General features: G+C 43.7%; 1 protein-coding gene across 1 annotated transcript in view; it reads left to right on the top strand.

Annotated features, from left to right (window-relative positions):
- Positions 1-2416: 2416 nt before the first annotated feature.
- Positions 2417-21016, top strand: part of LOC131570955 (phospholipid-transporting ATPase ID-like) — a 73695-nt gene continuing 55095 nt past the window's right edge. The window contains exons 1-2 of the mRNA XM_058823409.1: positions 2417-2655; positions 9646-9724. Coding sequence (XP_058679392.1) covers positions 9682-9724 — 43 coding nt within the window. The 5' untranslated portion in view covers positions 2417-2655; positions 9646-9681. The remainder of the gene's footprint in view (positions 2656-9645; positions 9725-21016) is intronic.

The raw sequence follows: 21016 nt of genomic DNA, 5'->3' as shown, positions 1-21016 counted from the left end.
TCCCACCACTGTGGATCATGGCAAGTGACTGCTACCCTATTGCATCTGTCCAGCTGAATCTCTGCCCAAACCATGCAGGCTTCAGGGACACTCAAACACACAGCCTATGTGTACACCCTTTGTACAGGAGGTGAAATTTCAGCAAGTGCCACTGCAGGCAGCAGTGCTCCCCGCCATGGAAATCCTTAGCAGATTTCCCTGGTTTGGAAATCTCCTAAGGAGGATACAAATTGTGTGGAGATTGTGAAGATGCTATCCAGGGAACAAAGTGTAAGGCAAGGACAAGAGAACACAGAGCTGAGCTCATAACCCTGAGTCTCTCCTGCTCTTCTGAGTGCTCTGTGCTTCCATGTGGGTTAAGCTTCCCTGCGTGAGGAGGTTCACTGGAGTCCACAATGAAAGCATAGCTGAGGGAAAAAGTCACGGTCAATGTATGTGAGATGTACTTTCAGTGCCAAGAAAAATCATAAAACAGCCTTCTAAACCCTTAGTTATTTTAAAGTCTAAACAAGACCCAAGGCTGGGTGACTTTATGGTTGGTTCCAGTTGTGTGTCAAATTAAGTAGACAAACCTAACTCTAAGAAAGAAGAAATTACTGTGGCTGAGGCCAAAGTGGTAACATTTAAGTATAAAGACAGCAGCAAAGAAAGCAGAAGTTGTGTAGAATGACTTGTAGTCAACTAACATTAAAATGTCATGAAGAAAAGCAGATGAAAGTTATAAGAAGGAGGAAAATTCCAGAATGAGGTAAAACCAAGGGGTTCTCCAAATATGTAGAAGGATCAAAATTAATCCAGATCCTTGTACTTTTTCTTGCAGGAAAAAATGTGATACTTAGGCTGCTGCTGTTGAAATGAGGTGTGGGTGGCAAAAAGAAAAATGGCTAGTGCAAGGGGAATTTCTTTTCCAGTTGGATGCTGTCAAGGTCATAATCATCTGAAAATGACCTGGATCTTCAGGACATCAGTCCTATGTGCCACGTCCCATGTTGGCTGTTAGTATGTGTGTCCGAACTAGGAAGACAGTTCAGCAAGCATTGTCTCAAATTGGTGTAGTTGGAATATCCCTGAAGTCATAGTAAAGGGCACAGACTCTATTTCATCTTTCAGAAATTGCTTATGGTGTTAAGAATGTCCTCTTCATTGCCACTCTGTTCCTTAACCTCCATGACCAGCACTGGAGCACTACCACTGCAGCTTCCAGAGTCCTCCATACCTATCTATCCTCTTGACTACAGAAAATTTCATTTTGTAGAAAATACTCTTTGGCAAAGCCTTGACTCTTGTGTTACTATAATTAATCAGCTGATTATTGCATTCAAGTGGGTAGGTATGAAATTAATTTTAACAGTGTTTATGAATTTCCCTGTAGGAAAACTCAGACACAAGTACACGTAGAAATGCTGAAGTTTCTTGTGTTGTCACAATACATGGAGATGTTCCTGGCAGGCATTACTGTGAACGTGACTATGTAAGGAATATGGTGCTTTAAAAATAATTCCCATTCACAGGTATAGGGAAGCTAGAAGTGGATTAAAGTTGCAGTTGCCCCAGTTTTGGTCTGGAAGATCAGAGCAGCTGGCAGGTAAAATACCAGGGGACTGGCATATAGGAGGGCACTGTATTGTGAAAAGTCCCACACCTTGGGGAAAAAAGTGAATGTTTTGTTTGTTAAAGTGGGAAAATGAGGTGGGAATGTTGGAAGGCTCATGAGGGTGCTGGGGGGTTCTGGTGAGGAGGGTCCCTGTGACCATGGTGTGGTCGGGCAGGTGTCCCAGAGCACAGGGGCAGGTCATGCTCTCGGGATGAGCAAGCAATTCGGTGCCGAAGCAATCCTCTGGCTGGCTGGAGGAAGCCCTGTGGTTGAGTTATGCAATTGTGCTCTATGAGGCTTTTCTCTGCAGAGTTTTTTCTACTCACAACTTTGGAAAGTGGGTGAGGTGGAGCCTTGGGATCAGCTTGTAGGACTGTGTCTCTGGGTTTAAGGAGTCCTGACCAGCTCCGGTGTTACAGACACAGAGAGAGGGGCTGCTGCTAAGAAATGGATCCCTTCCTAAGTTCATCCTTTTTGAAAACAATTTGATATGTTGGACTCTTTTATTTGCTTGCTTTCTTTTTGAAAGCTTCTGCGTCGGCAGGAGGTAGGTACAGCAAGCAGCTGTTTCCTCTGGAGTTAATTGGGGTTCCCCAAGCCTAGGTGCTCTGCTTTTCTGCTTTACTCCTTCACAGTTTGTAGCACTGAAACATTTTATTTTTAAGGGAGCTACTACACTCTCCCTCCCTACAGGAAACAGAATATAAAAAAAGAAAAAGGGGAGGAAAAGAGAAAAAAAAAAAAAAAAAGGAGTTGGCAAGGAGCCAAGCCCAGTGACTGAAGTAAGAAGTAGGGAACTTGGAGTAAGTGTAGTTGCCGGGACATTGTATGTCAGAGCGAGTCAGCGGCGGATTTTAAGGTGTCGGAGAGGACACGCGATGCCCATCGCGCGGCGCAGATAAGGTTTGCGGCCGTAGGTGAATGTCCTGGCGCTGCGACTGCGAGCGAAGCCGTCGGTCTTGGGAGGGGATAAAGCTGAGTGTAAATGAGAAGAGAGGAGTGTACCGGAGTGCTATGGAGGGCAGCAACTTTGTTGCTGTGACTTTTACAAGCCTTCAAGGGTAAGACTGAACGCGTTCCTTCCGCTCTCTCGTTTTTCCTGCCGGTTTCGGGGCGGTGCGCGGGGGGACAGAAACTTGAGGGGTTTTTTTTTTCAGATCCATGAGTTTTGCCGAGCTTAATCAAAGCGCTCGGGGTTGAGCTTTGCCTACGGGCGAGCTGAGAGACGTCTGGGTGGAGTGAGCTGAGCTGTGCATGATTCCGAGCAGTAGCAGGAGCGGGAGCAGCAGCAGCCGCCCGGGGAAGCTGCTATTGTTTGTTCCAGAGGGATCAGCCTGCCTTTCTCTTTGGGAACCCGCTCCGCCGCAGCCACAGCTGTTGATCCGTAACTTGAGCGTCGTCGCTACTAACCCACCCAGAGGAGCTGAATGCAGTTTTTTGACTGCCACCCCGGTGTCAGTTTAAAGAGTGTTTTAATGAAGACAGATGGAGGATGTTGGATCATTACTTTAAGACGTGGCAGATAACAGACTGAGCCTGTTTCCCAGCAATTACAGCTAATTGCATTGGCACATTGGAGTGTAGGGGTGGGAGCGCGGAGTTCCATGGCTTTCTGTATATATAGATTGGAACAGCACCAGAAAATAGCTGTAGGGCTGGCTCACCTCATCCACAATACCTGTTCAGGTGTGGAAAAAGCAGGGAGGTTTCAGGGATACTTTCAAACTCGTCGCACCGAGTCAGTAGAGCTAAACCAGAGGCTACACTGCTTTTGTAAACCCTGATGGCAGGAGTGACCACTTACAGTGCCTTAAACTTATGCCAGGTTTTAATTTTGCCAAATCTGATTTCAGTCCTGAAAAAGAGTAGTTTTTGGATTCAAAACACACATTTTGGTTGTCCACTCTGCAGCTCACTTTCTGTGTTTGCAAAGCAGGGAGTGGTACAACACATGGTATTCCCTGTTTTGCTCTTGAGGTATTCAAACACAAGAGGATGTAAGGAGGGGTGGAGAAATGCAAATAGTAATGTAGTTCAGTGCTGAAAGATGATTAATACTAATTACTTCTAATGGCTGAAATTTTTGCGTCTTCTTTTGGTAAGGAAGAGCATATGCATTGTTCTCTTTGGAACCAAAATTTGACAAATTTGACTGAAACAGTTAGTACAGCTCCAGTTCAAAGGGGCCTCTTGGCAAACACGCCTTTGTGTGGCACATGGGAAGGTCAGTTTGTGCCAGGTGTGCCAGGCCTTAGTGCTGCTTTACCAGAGCCTTGGCAAACACGGCTCTGTGATGTCCTTCTTTTGCAATACCCGTGAGTGATTGTAACTATCCAGCTCCAGCACAAGGCCATGGATAAAACAGGGAGGTTGAGGACCTGATATGTTTTAAATCCTTAGTATTTTCTCAGATGTGCCTCCAAATCCAGCGTAAAGTGATACATGTTCAAAATTTAGGGACTGAGATCTTGTATTTAACATCACTACTCCACCAAGAGCAATGAGTGGAAAAAAGAGGTTTTCAACCTTTTTTGTCATGATGCTTACTCTCCGGGATCTATTTTCTCATACGTTGAGTTATTGGTTGGAAATTTAGTAGTTTAGCATGAAAAATAATAGAATTCTAAGATCAGTGGGTATTTGTGATCATTACATCATCTAAACAGAAATTTTTTTAAAAACTCAAACTTTTGTGCAAAAACTGACCTGACCTGGAAAGGTGAGTGGAGGCATGATACGCTTTCTGAATCTGTACCTGCACAGGGTTGTTTAAAGTTTTTTGTGCATACACATACCACAGGATATTTGGTGGCAAAACTGACTGGAGAAACCTTGTCCTTCTGACTAATTCTCCTCATTTCTACGAGCTTGCTTCTCATACTTCAGCACTGCCTCCTCAGATCTGATATGACCACTGCTTGGGCAGGAATTTCAGTCTGTACTGAACTACACCCCATGATCTGGATTAAAATAAACCTTCCAAAAATGATTGTATTTAACATGGATCATTTCACAGAGTCTGGGAATGAAGTGATAGGAACAGAGGCACTAAGTATATTCTAATTCATATTTATCATTGAATCTGATGTATCATATAGCTTTGTCCAGAGAAACAGGGCCAAGAAAAGAGACATGTTTTCCATCCACAACATCTGCTCTGCATTCATCCAGCTTGTGCCATGCCTTTTGTCATTTTGCCATTTAAGGCTGTGGTGGTGGGAAATGCCTCCCTCCTCCTCCAGTTTGCAGTACAGCCCTCAGTGAACCTTTGCAAAGCCCACGTGTCGTAGCTCATTGCAACTTACCTCTCATGCAGGAGGAGCTTTGCAGTTGTGTTCTCAAGCCGAATCATTGAATTGTGGAATGGTTTAGGTCGGAAGGAACCTTAAATATTGTCCTGTTCCAACTCCTCTGCCATGGGCAGGAACACGTTTCACTAGTCCAGGTTGCTCAGAGCCCCATCCAGCCTGGCCTTGAGAATCTCCAGGCATGAGGTACCCTCAGCTTCTCTGGGTGGCTGTGCCAGTGTCTCATCATCCTCCCAGTAAAGAATTTCTGCTTAATATCTAATAAAACCCTACTCTCTTTAAGTTTGAAGCCATTCACCCTTGTCCTGGCATTATGTGCCTTGCTGAAAGTTCTTCTCAAGTTCTCTTGTAGCCGAAGTACTGAAATTTGCTCTAAGATCCCACCAAAGCCTTCCCTTCTTCAGGCTAAACAACCCCCATTCTCTCAGCCTTTCATCACAGCAGAGCTGCTCCATTCCTCTGATCACCTTGGTGGCTCCTCTGTGCTGGCTCCAGCAGGTCCCTGTGGTTCCTGTGTTGGGAGCCCAGGGCTGGATGCAGTGCTCCAGGTGGGTCTCAGCAGAGCAGAGCAGAGGGGCAGAATCCCCTCCCTGCCCTGCTGCCCACGGGGCTCTGGGTGCAGCCCAGGACACGTTTGGCTCTCTGGGCTGAGTGCACACAGCCAGCTCATGTTGAGCTTCTCATCCAGCAGCTCCCTCAAGCCCTTCTCCTCTGGTCTGCTTTCAATCCATTCCCTGCCCAACCTGTACTTGGGATTACCTTGACCCACCTCACTTCTACCTCTCTTAAATGAGGCAGAATTTGGGTTGTGAGAAAACATCACTTTCCTATTCAAGATTTGTCAAAGAAGCTTCTCATTGTGGCTATTGAAACACCCAGAGCTCTTGATCAGACTGTCAGCAGCCATAAAGCAGGTGGACTGTCAATATGTGGATTATCACACATTGCAGATGTGTGAGCAGCAGAAAGTTCATAGAGCCCCGTAGGTACAACAGTTTTCTGTGGTGAGAGGGGATAATTTATTTGTAGCTTGTACCCCCAATTCCCTGTGAGAAATGGGAATTCAAGCTTTAAATAATTTCTGCTATAGGGCCTGAAAACATGGGGAAGCAACACGTTGTCCTATTAAGCTGAGGGGGCCTACATGAGTGCTCAGATGCTCTGAGCCCCAGTTGATTACTGACAATGCTGTGTACCTGGGGTAAAAATAAATGAAGCAAATCCAAAAATAATCAAGTGAAAAGCGGAACAACAAAGAGTCCAGAAGGGCTGACACAGACTGTGGAAAGCAACTAGAGGAGACTGAAGCAGTGCTTCACTTTGCCTGACCATAGCTGGTGCCAGGGAAAATTAACACAAACAGGAAATTGCCTTTTTTTTCTGACTGTAGAATGTTTTTTGTGTGTTTATGGGTTTTTAATTAATTCAGGAAAAGGAGGCCATGAAATTGTCCTACCAAAATTTGAGAAGTACTTAAGCCACACAACAAAAGAAATATGAGATAACCTTTTTTCCCTGATAATTTTAATTTTTTTTTCCCCTGGAAAGCATAAAGAGAAATTAAAACTGTAATTAAAAATAGATGTGAGTGATAGGAGGCTGATGACCCATTCCATTGCAAGTTTGGAGTGGAAACTGAATCTCAGATTTAAAAAATAGGAAAATAAAGAAAACTGAACAGGGGCATGAATTTTGATTATGTGTGAAATCTGTGGGGGAAAAAATACCCAGAGGGACGTTGTTGATAAATTCAAGTGCAAAGGTGTTGGACCATGCAGGTAGAATTGAGAGTCTAAAATAACCTAAGAAAAAAAAAATGGGGCTAAAAGGCAGGAAGAGGCAAGGTCAGCCAGGAGAGCACATGTGTCTGCACAAGCTGTCATAAGTGAGACAAACGGGAGCAGTACCTGTGGCTCCACCAAAGGGGACAATTTCACCATTACTTGCTTGTGTTTCTTTTCACACTGACAGCTGGTGGTCAGCGAGCTCTCAAACTGAAAACAGACACCTGTGTGTGACAGTGCAGAGTCACAGAGGGGGTGTGAGCAGGCAGCCTTGCACAGAAGCCACAGCCCTCCTGAGAGTGGCTTTCCTCTGTAAAGAACTATGGGGATTAGATGTGTGAGTCAATAACAAAGCAGTAAAGGAAGATATTTGCAATATTATGAAAATAAAGGGTACACCTCAATGCAATAGGGGTGTGTCCAGCCCTTAATGCCATCATCTGTGTGCCCATTGAATACTGACACATTTTCAAATGACATTGTGGTTTGGGCAAGTCAGGAACTGAGTTTTGCCTAGAGGATCAGGTCAGCTTGGCAAGGATTCATACAGAACTCCTGGGATTTAACTAAGTGAGCAGGTATGCCAAGAGTGTGTGGTGGTAGTGATGTGTTGGAGAGGTAATTGGTGCAAATGGATGTGGCAAAGTTATCTCCCGTCTTCCCTAAAAGGCAAAGGTTTGTGGGAATTGAAAGCCCATAAGGGTATTTGTGCTGCCATGATGGTAATTTAAATTTACTGCTGAATGAAGACATTCAATGCATGCAATCCTGATTTAATGCACTGAGAAGCTGTGGGAACTACATGCTTTCCTATCAAAATACTGTATTGTTTCAGTCTTCTTGTCATGCTGCAGTCCCACCAGAAACCAGGGTTCAAAGAATCACAGTAATTAACAAAAGCCATGTGTCAGAGCTGAAGGAAGTTTCAGGTTTTTTGTTTGGAAGATGTGAAAGTCTATTGTTTGTTTCATGTTATTACTGATGAAAGAAAGCTTATAACCACCTTCGCTTCTCTGCTCCCCCAAAAATATAAACATCCTTTTTTCACCCTCTGCTGAAATTATATGCCTTGTTAATTGAGTACACAGCTGGGAGAGGTTTGGTAGCTGGGGATTGTTTTTCTAAAAATTTTGGAAAATACATGAAGATCCAGGGTTCATATGGGTCATGTAATCATCAATATGATGATTATAACCAGTTAACCTTTTGCATATTTGTGCTGACAGTGAGGAGTGACTTTTGTTTTTCTGAAATGTTCTGCAAATACAGCAACATCCAGAGTTCATATGGATCATGTAATCATCAATATTTTGATTACAGCCATCCTTGTGCAGCCAGGATTACCAGATCAGGGATTTTCAGATCTGTGACTCCTGGTGCTTCAGGAAATCTGAGGTCTTTACCTCTATGTGTGTGAGGAGTGTCTTGCTCTTCCCGCCATCTTATGGGGAGCTCTCTGTCCTTGTTAGTAGGGTTTTGTAAGACATAATAGTAATCCTAAAACATGGAAGAAATATGTTGAAAGTGATAGACTGAGGTCAGGGATGGAAAGTAAGTTGGGTCAGCAGGGTCAAGAAAGCTTTAGGTTGTGACATTGCATATTTTAACTTTAAGTGGTTTGTCTTCATGGGCAGAGAAGTTCTGGGAAGAGGTGGTACCAAAGCACTTGTCACGATGAGCAGAAACAATTGGAGGAGTGAATAGAGAAAGGACATCTTCCAAGTAGAGTGGGCACAGAGAGGCTCCCAAACCCCTCACTGAATTCAGGTTCATGCAACTGCAGCTGCTAAATATAGCTTTGCTGGAGCATCTGGAGCACAAGTTTGGCATATGTGGGGATTGTAGAGTTTTCCCTAAAGTTTACCCTTTTTTCTGCAAACACATGAAGTCCAAGCTCACACTGGTGGTGTTGTATCAGGCTTGCATTTGGGCAGTGGCATAGGCTGTCTTTGTATGTGAGTGTTTCCAAAATATGATATATTTGCTGTTCCTGTCTCCTTAGGCACCCTTGCTCTGCACAGATAGCATAGGATAAATTTAAAAACTGCATTCTGTTACCTAGAAAACTTGTTCTGGATAGACTGTGACTCTCTCAAGTGCCCCAGCTTGCCTCACTGACCACTTAAGCAACTGCTACAGTGTTCCTGTTGATTCAGGCTCCTGGTCACAGAGCAATGCCAGCTTTTCTCCTGTTCACAGATCCTCTAGGTTGTCAGCCCCAATACCACCTTCAAAGCCTTTAAATAAACTTGTCTGATGATTGGGACACTGAAAATTTCACCACAAGCCAGTTTTGATGTGTTGGGTTTTTTTTGGTTTTTTTTTTTTTTTTTTTTTTTTTTTTTTTGTTTTGTTTTTTTTTTTTTTAATGCTCTATTCCTCTCCTATCAGGACATATTCAGAGCCTGAAATGCATTTCTGGTGCCTGGCCTTAGCTTCTGGGCCAGGCAGTTTGCAGCCAGCGGAGGAGAAGTTTTATTGTGGTATGCCCCAAACATGCAGGATGACCAGGAATGGACAACTGTGTGAGCCAGCACGTGTTAAGCAGCAGCAGATTTACAGGAAACCAGTGCTTCCCGCTGCTTCCTCCTCTTCAAGGAGGCTGGTCTTGCTCTGGGTAGACACACAGTTCCTCTGTACCTAAAGTACAAGCTCTGGGTGTGTATTTCTCATTTTCATATGGCACCAATGTAATGAGAACGTCCCTTTCAGCTTCTCCTCCACTGGTCCCTTCTTTGTGCCATGTCAGGTGATGAATTGACCAGCATGTCCCAGGTAAGGTGGCCCACTGATGCAACTTGAAAACTTAAGATTGTTTGGTATTTTAATGCATTCTAGATGATAAACTGTGTCTGCTAGCCACAGTGCTCGGGAGTTTGTTTCCCCCATTTATTTGGCATAGAAGGACATGTTTGTGCTGCTCTATGTGTTGTGAATTGCCTTCTCTTTTCTCTTGCAGAAGTTCCATGGAGTTGGACTAAAATAAAGTTTTGGGATGTCTCTATTTGGATTAAAATTTGGAAAGAAGAAATTGAAAGGTGAGTGTGGTCTGTTAATGCCATTTTCATGGGAGCAAAGGAATGTAAATACAGCACATGTGCAAGTCCCTGAGCTCCTGTTTGAGAGCATGTCTGGCCCAGAGCAGGTGGGAGAAAATACACTTTCTTTCCTTTTCCTGCATTTCATACTGCCTTGGAGGAGTGCTGCAGACTGGGTGCTAGGGAATGGGGGCATGTCTGCAACAGGACCAGCTACAGAGTTTGTGCACTGTCGTGACACATGACTGCCTTGGGGAAGTTGGGTTTTGGTGGTTTTTTTTTACAGGAATCCTTTGCGGGAGTGGGTGGATGAGCAATGCACATTGCGAAGGTCCAGTGCAGTCTTTGGATGGTGAAATGTACTGGTGCATCTCAAATTCTGTGTTCAATTTTGAGCCCTTCACAAGAAAGACTTTGAGGTGCTGGAGTGTGTCCAGAGAAGGGAAAAGAAGCTGGTGAAGGGTCTAGAGTACAAGTCTTATAAAGAGCAGCTGAAGGAGCTGGGGGGTGTTTAACCTGGAGAAAATGAGGCCCAAAGGAGGCCTTATTGTTTTCTAAAAGTACCTGAAAGGAAGCTGTAGTTTAGGTGGGGGTCAGTCTCTTCTCTCAGGTAACAAGCAACAGGACAAGAAGAAATGGCCTCAATACTTCAGGGGAAGTTAGGATATTAGGAAAAATTTCTTCACAGAAAGGGTTGTCAAGTATAGAACAGGCTGCCCATGGCAGTGGTGGAGTCACCATCTCTGGAGGTGCTTTTAACAGATGTGTAGATGTGGCATTTAAGGACATGGTTTAGTGATGGAGTTAGCAGTGCTGGGTAAACAGTTGGGTTTGCTGATCTTGGAGGTCTTTTACAATCTAAACAATTGTATGATTCTGTTTTATGATGGCAGTGGCCCAGATATTCCCTCCAATCAGAAACAGGAAGAAGAGTAAATTAGAGACATGGACCCTGAGAGCACACCCGTGTGTGCACCCTGAGAGACCCAGTGTGCAGTCTCTGGTTGGGGATCCAGGTCTGCAGACATGGTGAAGAGGGAAAGTCTCTAGCCTTTCCTTTCTGGGTGTTCCCCTCTGTATTTGATGAATGTGGAATTACTGCCCTACTTGTATTTTGACAAGAAATTCTTTTCCAACCTCTCTGAGCTCAAAAGCTTGAACAGCTTTTTCCCAGGGGTTTATTTTTGCAATTGTGCTGCTATTTCCCCTTCCTGGACCAGGGCAGACTGTGAGCCCTGGTGTTAAGACAGGGGCATCCGTTTGCTTCTCTGACAGTCCCAGGAGAGGAGGTTGATATTGCTCCCAGGGAAGGATCTCTGCCAGCCCCAGATATTTTTTACCCCATCTTGGCTTTGCAGATGAGGGAGCACGGGTTTGTCTGTGAGCCGCTGTCCACTCAGGGCACCCCACTTGTAATGAAGTAGCTGTTCAGATTATCAAAGAAATTCTGTTGCTATATTAGGAAAGTGTTGTGTTTTGCCTGGGCCCGGGCCTGGGTTTTAGCAGGGACGGGTTCAGCCCCCCCACGCTCAAACAAATATTTGAGGAACTCAGATCTTCCTAGATATAAAGCCTGTATTTTATTGGGAAGAATAATTTCTTTTCACATCCAATCATCAGTTCAAAACCAATGAAGGCAAACTGGAAAAAGTTCAGAGGATAAAGGAAGCAGAGGTGATCAGGGAATGAGGAGCTTCCACAACAGGAAGCTGAGACTGTTTTCTCCTCCTCTTGTGTTTTTAATTATTTTGCCTTGCATCCCCAAAGCTATGATTTCTCCTTGCAAACATTTAACTAGACGTGTTAACTAGAATGTTAACTAGAATGTCAGTGTTGAAGTGCTGTTTTAATCCAGGAGTTTATGAGTCTTTGTGTTTGTAGAAGTCCAGAGGACTGTGCTGCCTGAGAGCAGGCAAGGCCCTCCCACAGGGAGCATCCCATGTGCTCATCTTGGAGGGGCAGTACTGCTTATGGAAAGACCAAATTTCTGTTCCAAAAACAAAGCTGGATGACGTTTAATGTTGCTGAAGAGCCATGCTCATGATATGACTTTAATTGGAGGGAATGTTTTACCTCAGGCATCAGCTGCTAGACCTGGGATAAGGATTGCTCCCATGACACCCAGCATTTTTCCCCAGCAAGGCATGGTTTCCACATGAGCTGAGGTGCAGGTGAAATATGATAGGTTTAGTTTAAGAGGACAGGTTACATGGTCTTAAGTTTCTTGGAGATAAGGGTTGGCTTTTTATAGTCTCAAGTTCTTTATAGAAGTTTATCAGGAGTGTAACTAAAACGCAGCTCATGTTGACACACAAACATGCCTGGAGGAGACCCGCTGCTGGGTAATGTTGGTGAAGCTGTTCCAGCTGAAGCAGGGAGGTACACCTCTTAGATAAGCAGCAGAGGTGTTTCTATGGAAAAGGTGCCTGAGATCTTTTACACTGAGGTTTAACCTACAGTGGACATGGGTGGAAGGGGGGCACTTCTAGTTCATCAAATGTGTGGAGGGTTGGAGATGGCTGATTGTTGGAATCTGAAATGCAAGGAATTCTTAGGACTTTGGGCCTGTAAGCAAAAGCTTGGAATTAAACACAGAAGTTGATCTGAGATCTTGGAAGGGGCTTCAGAACTTGAGAATGTGGATAGAGCGAGAATGTGGAGTTATAGTTTAAAGTAGAGACACGTTAAGTTAAGAAGAAGAAAGTTTAGATGTAGGGGGAAAAAAGTACTTACAAATGTAAACAAGACGTTTAGAATGTAGTATTGTAGGTTTGTGTATCATAACATGATTGGCTAAGAAATTGGTAGTAAGATTGGCTTATCTTATAGCGTAAGATTGGCTTACACTGTAGCATGAGTCTGTAAGATGAAAGATTTAAGGATTGGATCAAAAACATAAATATCCTTGTTGGTAGTGCTTTATTGGTCAAGAAATCCTTAAAAGGTCTTGTAACTAGGCGTTTTGTGACGTTCTGAACCACATAGTAAAGATGTGAGCTGAACTCACCCTTCCTGTCTATGTAGAAGATAAAAAAAATAAATCACACAATCAAAACCAATTCAGAGGTCCATCTCTAACTCATTCAAAATTCCTTTAAAAATCCCCATAACTGGTGCCCTGTGATAACTGTGGACCATCTCTGTTCACTGGCTTCCTCCCATGGTGGTTTAGTTCAGCATTGGAGCTTCATACCTCAAGAACAGGAATAGGCAGGTACTGTCCGTCGGAAAAATGGGAATAGAGAGCAGGGAGAATTCATCTACACAGATGGAAAAGCAGTCATCACAGATGGAAGAGCAGTCATTACTGCAGTTTCGTCTCCATAAGCCCAGCCTCAGGGCACTGTGAGAGGAGGAAGGAGGTTATAAATTGAGCTAGGGCTTTTGGAAGGCTCCCCTGGGTTTTCCTTCTTGCCACTCACCAAGGCAGCTGGGCTTGGAGCAGGCAGGCTCTGGGCAGAGCTTGGCAGCTCCTGAGGAAGGCAGCCCATGACTGGCACATCTAGCTCAGCTGCCTTCTGGGACCCCTGTTCCGATCCAATAGGAAGTGTCTCACCACAATAGAAATTGAGTATGAAAAATGTATTTACTTTTACATAATTTCCCATGAGGGAAATAACTGTGAATTGAAAAACTTCTCAAAGTTCGTTTTGGAGCTGTATTTATTTTTATGATTTTTTTGCATCACTTCCTATCACTGTGCATTGCTGTTATTAACAACAAGTGCAATTGTGTTAAGCTGTGGAATTTACCAGCATGTCTAAGGGATATGGTTTTCTAGTAAAGGAAATTATATGTGCCAGCCACTCACTGTCAGACTAGTTTTCAAAATAAAAAGACAAAAAAAGCTGCTTTTTTGGACATGCTAATATTAGTCAAAATATTGTGAACTATTATCAGAAATAAAACCAGGACACAGAGTGATATAAAATTCTAAACCAACTGTGGAGGGGGAAAAATCAGTTTTTTAAAATGAAGAAAAGACAATTTATATTGCTATTATATTTGAAAAATGTGTATTTCATTCTGAAGTGGACTGAAACAAATATGAAAAGACATAGATGCTTCTTGAGAATTAATTTGCTGCCAGGCATTTTTGAGACATGATGAGTCCCCATGTCTGCCCATAGCCAGGGCAGGTGGCTGAGATATTGCCAGGAGTAGGAAAGGAAGGAAAACCAGAGCTGGTGTTATTGCAGGAGATGGGAAAAGGGAAGAGATGAGTCAACCTAGGTCCCTTCCTAGAAAAAGCTACAAGAGAATATTATCAGGTTTAAGGTTATCCAACACTTCTTCCACCTGTGTCCCAAGAGTGCTATTTGACCACAAATATTGTACATGCTGTGAAAATCTGGGGCATCCTTTTGGAGCTGTCTTTTCTTCTTTTCTCTTTTCTTATGGTGATAACAGAAAACGCTGCTTTTAGAAAAGGGCAGGGTCTACCATTGAACTTTATGTTGATATTAAAAATGCACTAGACCTAAGGCGAAAAAATATTTCCACTTCACCCTCAGGGTTTTTTATTTCAGACCTTTCTTCTGCTCTATGATAATGGAGGAGGTCAGTACATCACCAAAGTGGGCCCTCTGTTAGTGATGCCAGTAGCAAAATATTTTGGCTTTCTATGCCCTGGATATATGGAATGTTTTACTTGTGTGAGAAATTCCACTATGTGTGGTGTTTGTTTGATGTTTAGCAGGAGGCTGAGCTCAGTACCAATCACCAAAGACTCTGACCATGACCATAAAAGGGTATTTGTTGCATTTTATTTCTTCAGGAGGAAGGAGGATTCTTGGTTTTTGAGGCAAAAAGATATAATTAATATATTTATTTAATAATGGAGGGACAGGAAGGATGAAAGAGGGCTAAACCCATTGATGATGGTGTCGCTCTAAGGTCATGGTGTATCCTTTTTCTTAATTAAATGCCTCACACTCAGCACAGTCTACTTCATTTCTGAGATGAAAATGCACGTGATTGCCAGCATAAATCCTCTCCAGCCAGAGCAGTCAGTGAGTCTACACAGAAGAGGGGGCATCTGCACATTAAAAATGTGTGGGTTTGTAGCGTGGAGTTCAGGAGAGCCCCCCCAATGAGTCAATAAAAAACCCACATTTGCTTGCCAATCAGCTGAACATGTTCCTGCTCCGAGCTGGGCTTGGCTCTGACCTTCCTCTCCCCCTTTCCATCCCAGTGGTTTCTCAGTGCTGCTGCTGCCCCAGCCACGCTCACTGAACCCTGCCAGGCTCTGGCTGCAGTTCAGGGCAGGGATGGGCTTTGGTTTCGTGCTGCAGAGCAGCAGGTGCACGGCGCCGCTCAGGTTACAGCGTGAGGGTGGCATGGCACTTAGGAAAGGAGGGTCTGACAAATGTCTGTGTCCCAGACTGGCTGTGAAATATAGATATTTAATCACTATGATCCTCAGCCTGTCATACAGCTCTTTGCTTCACCCATGCATCCTGTGATCCATATGAGAGGGTAAACCTTTGGTGTAAAGATCCCTGGCTTTGGTGTTGGATGAAGTTCACTTGTTGCAGCTCTGATGCCAGAAGGGCACTGCTGTGTTATGAATGTGAAATTCTGTGGTACCAGTGCTGTAAGAAATAATCCCGTTGTCTTTACCCCAGTTGCAGGGACTCTACCCAGACACAGCACCTGCAAATCGAGACACTTGTTGCATAGTTATTTCACCTCAAATGGTTGCAAAAAGGGGAAATTATTGCTTTTAGGTGCAATGAGACTTTAGCTATTAGCTTGTATAATTACCTCCTAGTAGAAAAAGATTTTGGTCGCCTAACACAGTATATGATGACTTGCCCTCTCCCATGGAGTTGCCTTTCAGTGGAGACTGTAATTCTCAGGTTCTTTGAGGGGAGGGTAGAGGGAACGACTCACCATGGCAGTTTTCAATCTATTGTGCACATAGAGGAGCAGTCCAGCAAAGACCAGAAAACAGGGCCAGAATTTGTTTGTCTGTCAGGAGGTGGCTGGTCTCCTGGATGCTGGGTGTGAGGTGGCCATACCAGAAGCTGGGCCACACAATGATGATGAGGTGCCCAAAAGTAGGGACAACAAAAGTTAGGAGGGAGGTGAGACAAGGAGGAGGTGGCAGGAGACACATCATGAGATGTGTGACTAGAGGGGGTCTTCTGGGACCTCTCACAGCCTGTTGCAGTAGAGACCTGAATTACAGCCCCAGTAGGGTCAGTTCCCTTGGAGCCAAAACAATCTGTTACAGCTTTCACAACTTGGTAATAGCATTGCTAAGAACCACTCTATAAGGGAAGCTGGGGAGATGAGTCCAGCTCCTGGATGCCATTCTTTGTAGCTGGTCCAGGGCAGAGTTTTTGCTCTTGAGGTCACTTGTTTAAAGGGTGGAGGAGAGATTATTGTTTTCACAGAGTTTATGCTGTCTCTGTTCTGTTGTCAGGGTTAGTTATGCAGGCACTCCCCTAAGTGGGCTGTGTTAATTTCGTGCATGGAGTATCAGTGCCTAGTTTGTAAAGCACTTGGCAAAACCAGGCAGACCTTAACCTCCCATTTCTTGGAGCCACAAGACCCAATATCTACAAAACTTTTCCAATACCCTGTTGAAAGCACTTCTCTTGGCAAATGCTCCTTAGCATAAACCAGAAACTAATTTCCAGGCTGTCTGACCAGATCTCGAATCTAACCTTTTGCAGGACTTTTCCATGCAGCAGTCCTAAAGTAAGAAGGCTGGTGGGCTGGCCAGTTACATTTATAGCTGATTTTTTGGCATGGGTTTAATTTTATTAAATACAGATGTTATTCTGAGGTTTAGCTTCTAAAACTGTCTGCCTGAGAAAACAGGCACTTTCCCAGTGACTTGGTCTCAGTGGTTAGACCAAGAACTGGGCACTAAGCCATATTTATGTACGCCGAGTTTCCACTGATGAATAATTTAAAATAGTTTTCAGTGGCAGTGAAATGATAACTTGGAGCACAAATACCATTCCTTCTTTCCAGTGAATGCAATTTGCAGAAGCAGAACATTTGATTTACTTAGAGATATATTAAAAAGTTTCAAGAAATGAAAAACTTCTCATCTGATATCCGTACAGCTTCACTCTCCCTTTTTCCTCATTGCTTTCAGAATCAACAGGGCATGCTAAGACATGCATGCTTGGATCTACAGCCAAAAAACCCTGAGTTATGGTTTCCTGGCAAAGCTGGTGTAATGCTTGACTTTTCTTAATATTTTGTTTACTGTGATCATCCAAGAGACTTCATTTCTGTCCTGACTATTCCAGAAACAAATGAGAGTCATGTGGTCTGCAGTGGTTGAGAACTGCTGGATTAGGAGGCAGCAGTAGGACCTCACAGTCCTCAGCTGGTAAAAGCCACTGAGGCAGTGTTGCCCTGCGCATGTGGTCACAGTGGTTCTCCCTTGGTGTAGCCAGAGGACAGGAAGCTCTCCTTGCTGATGCTGTTGGATGAGGCTCTCTGTGACATTTATTGTGGTTAGTCTTGATTTAGCCAAAGATACTGGCTCTTACCCAGCAGGAAAAATTAAATGTCACCACTAGGAATTAGCCTTGTATTTTGGCCTTTAGGGAGACTGCCTCTGAGAGAGATGGACGGCTATGGCAGGCAAAGGCTCCATTCAGTTTTGAACCAGGTTCACAGTTACCTGGGGCCTGAAGAAAGGGTTATCACAGGAAACCTGCCCTTAAGTGCTGTATGGGTGTGCAGTGCCTTGATTCTCATTCCTGTTCTGTTTCATGTCCCACTGCCTGCCTCACGTTTCTGTGCCATCCCAGAGCTGTTTGCTGCCATTAATATTTCTCACATAAAAGCCACTTGGAAAGTGCATCTCTCACTGTTCTGAGAGGCTCCTTTCCCCACTGGGGCACATACATGTGTCAGCTTTTTTCTAAGTGCATTTGAGACCCCTGAGTTCAAATCCATGTGTCAAGTGCCTCTTCCCTGGCTGCCAAGACCCTGGGGGCAACCTGAGAAAGGGGATGGCTTCTTGCTCCCTCAGAGTGCCCTGGGAAGAGCAAAGGAGCTCAGGGCATGTTCAGCTGTTGCCTGCAGCACTTGGATTTCCGCTTCTGCATGCAGAACAGAAAGCCACTAAGGACTTCAGAAGCTGCAGTTTGTGACACCGAGGCTCTCCAAAGCTTTGTCATTTATTCCTATTTACATTAACACCATTTATCTTTTCTGAGGCACTTCTTCCAGGGCTAGGCTTGGAGCCCCTGAGGAGGGGATAAGGGTAGCACTTACTGTATGGCAGGAAACAGGCAAGTGTTGGGAAGTTCTGTTTTTTCACAAATAGCTTTATCTTTGACCGGCTTTAAGGATACCAGTTGTTCTCAGACAAATTCCTGAAGGAGCACACAACACAATAGTTGAAGCCCAGCAAGTCTGAACCTCTTGAGCTCTGCTTCTGTTTTCCCCTGGGACACCAGATAAGTGACTGATCTCTTGGTACATTGTTCTCCCCATTGTGAAGATAAGAAAAATTTGTCTGAGGAAAGCAGTGAAGGATTAAGCACTTTGAGGGTATTGAATGAAGCCACTGTGGTTGATCTGAATTACCCATTTTGGGGCAGATGGCAGCTGATTTCAAAATGACTGATGCTGTTAGATGTGCCTGAAGAAGGAGAAAGGCACGTTTGCCTGCTAACATAGCTTTACATTAGTGATTAGAGGGCTTGATGAAAATAGCCTACAGACAGAGACCAAAAAATGGTGACCTGAAAAAGGGCTTAAAAATTAGGGATGCTATGTATTTACAGGGTCATTGAAGGAAAAGGAGGAAGGCTAGCACTTCAATGCATTGAACAGCTTAGACTCTTGCTAATGCAAGAGTGAGCAAACAGGAAGAACTAGATATCTTAACACATCATTTAATAGGTGTAATAGACACGTGCTGTGATAACTCACGAGGCTGGAATATTAATAGAAAATAATAAAACTAACTCTGTATGGTCAACAGAAGCTTTCCTTTCATGACTACATGGTCTGAAATGCAGCTTGAAGAAAGAGATGAGCAAATTGTAAATCTCTTAGTAATGCTACAAGGTAATGAACACAAGCATAGAAAACCAAGAAGGGCAGTCTTTTATGAAGAAAAAAAAAAAAAAAAAAAAGAGGAAAAAAGAGAAAAATGGGGAAAAAAAGAAAAAAAAAACTTTTCTGAGAGGCAGGATATAGTGGTAAATGAAGAATTCCGTCCATGCAGAGGCAGAGCTGGAGAGAAATGTAGAGGAACACGACCTACTCAGCTGGCACAGATTTTTGGTGCAGAGATGGGTAACTTTTTGGAGAGGAGGTTGTTTCAGAAGTGATTCCCTCCAAAAGGGAGGGAATGGGAGGAGCTGGCTGGTCCTCTGAAAGCTGAAGGGAGTGTAAACAGGAATAGTTATGAAATGATGTGATGATACTTAGGAAAAAGTGACAGTATCAAATTGTTTAACATTGACTTGAAGAAGGAAACCTTCAATAAATATGAAGAACTAATAGCTGAGACCTCATGGGAAGGAATCCTAGGGTGGGGGAGAATTAGACAGAGCTGTCATTTCTTTAAATAATTTATATTAAAGGGACATATATTATTAATTGATATTAAGGGCACATATATTATTAATTTATATTAAGGGCACATGTATAAGTTATCACCTTTCAGAGAAAGGCTCAAAAGGATGAGTGAAATGGTGAAATAAGAAGCTCTCCATTTGCTTCAGACAAAGGAAGGATGCCTCTAGAAGGTGCAAACCAGTTTGCTTTATCCAGCACAAACAGTGTGGTAAAGGCTCTAAGTGAGAAAAGGCTATCAAGGACATAAAGGGCAATAAAAGTTGTTCTGTAAGAGTTGGGGTCTCTGGGGAGGCTCAGTGGAAAAAGCCTAGCAAATAAAGCTAAGAAATCAGAGGGGTTTTGTTGTGGTATCTTTGTTGGGTTCTTTTGGGTTTTTTTGTTTTTCTTTTTTTCCCTCTAGATATCTAACATAATGCTTGCCAAAAGCAGAGGAGAAAGGGATGGATTTTGGGCTGGAATAGAGAGAGAATGGGTTGACTGGGTAAGGTAAAGCATGCCCTGGAGCAGTTCTGCCTTTGAGAGTCTGGCTCACAAGCAGGCAAAGTTCAGAAGACTGGGAAGAGAGCAAGCAGAGGGAAAAGAGAAAAGCTGAGCAATTATAGATGTATTGGCTTCACTTGAGTAAAGGTTAAAACAATACAGCAAACTTCAAAGTAACTAGGAGTGTGTGTGTGGGGAAGAGATGATTAACAGTCAGCAGTCCTGAAAAACTGCATCAAACCAAAATTAATTCTGTTTTAGTGGTAGCTGGAGGGCTATTGAAAAAGCCTCAGATAGCTGCCATGTATCTTAACTGTCACTTGTGGCATTTTTTAACAAGTAAACTGCAGATACGTGCTTGAGATAAAATTCATAAAACTGTGAGTGCCAGATTTTTCAGAAAAAAATACATTAACAATAGATATTGATGACTGATAAGGAAACTTGAAAGATTCATCAGAGGTATATCCCATCCTGAGTCTGGTATTCAATATTTACTTCTACATCTTGGCTGACAGAATAAAGAACACACTCAGTACATCTGTGAATGGCACCATGCTGGTAGAGCTACAAGCACACTGAAAGATAGGATTGGAATTGACTGGTTGGAGAAATAGTCTGAAAGAATTTGGATGCAGTTCAGCAAAGACAAATGAAAGATTTGCATTGCCTGATGAGGCATCTGGCTCTGCCAGAAAGGATCTGCCAAAATGGATCATATTCTGGGAAGCCATCCTCTGTATGCTGATGGTGCATAAGGATGTTACTTTCAATCACTCCTGGGTGAATTCTTATGCATGATGTGCATGGTCTGCAAGGAAAGTTATATGTCCCTTGTGCCCGGGTCAGCTTTGGTAAGGCCTCAGCTGCAAACCATGGCCCACTTTGGGCATCCATCCAGAATGGGCTGAACTAGCTGGGAAGGCCCCTGGAGAGCACCAAGGGTGATGTTCCTTCTGATGGATTAATGCATAAGAAGTGACTGAAGAAAGAGGAACTGCTTACCCTTAGGAAGGCTAGTGTAAGGCATAACAGCCTTCAGGATGTAGTGAACTTGGAACCACAGAATCCCTGCACAGAACAGCCCCAAGAACCACAGCTCGTGCCTGAGAACATTGTCCAATGTGTCTCTGTCAGGGTTGCTGCTGTGCCCAACCACCCTCTGGGTGAAGAACCTTGTCCTGATATCTAGCCTAAACTTCCCCTGACACAGCTTCAGGCCATTCCCTCTGGTCCTGTCACTGG

The sequence above is a fragment of the Ammospiza caudacuta genome, chromosome Z, assembly GCF_027887145.1.
Source record: "Ammospiza caudacuta isolate bAmmCau1 chromosome Z, bAmmCau1.pri, whole genome shotgun sequence".
In the NCBI taxonomy this organism is placed as follows: Eukaryota; Metazoa; Chordata; class Aves; order Passeriformes; family Passerellidae; genus Ammospiza; species Ammospiza caudacuta.
The sequence above is the reverse complement of the archived record's forward strand: the minus strand, read 5'-3'. Positions and strand labels throughout refer to the sequence as shown.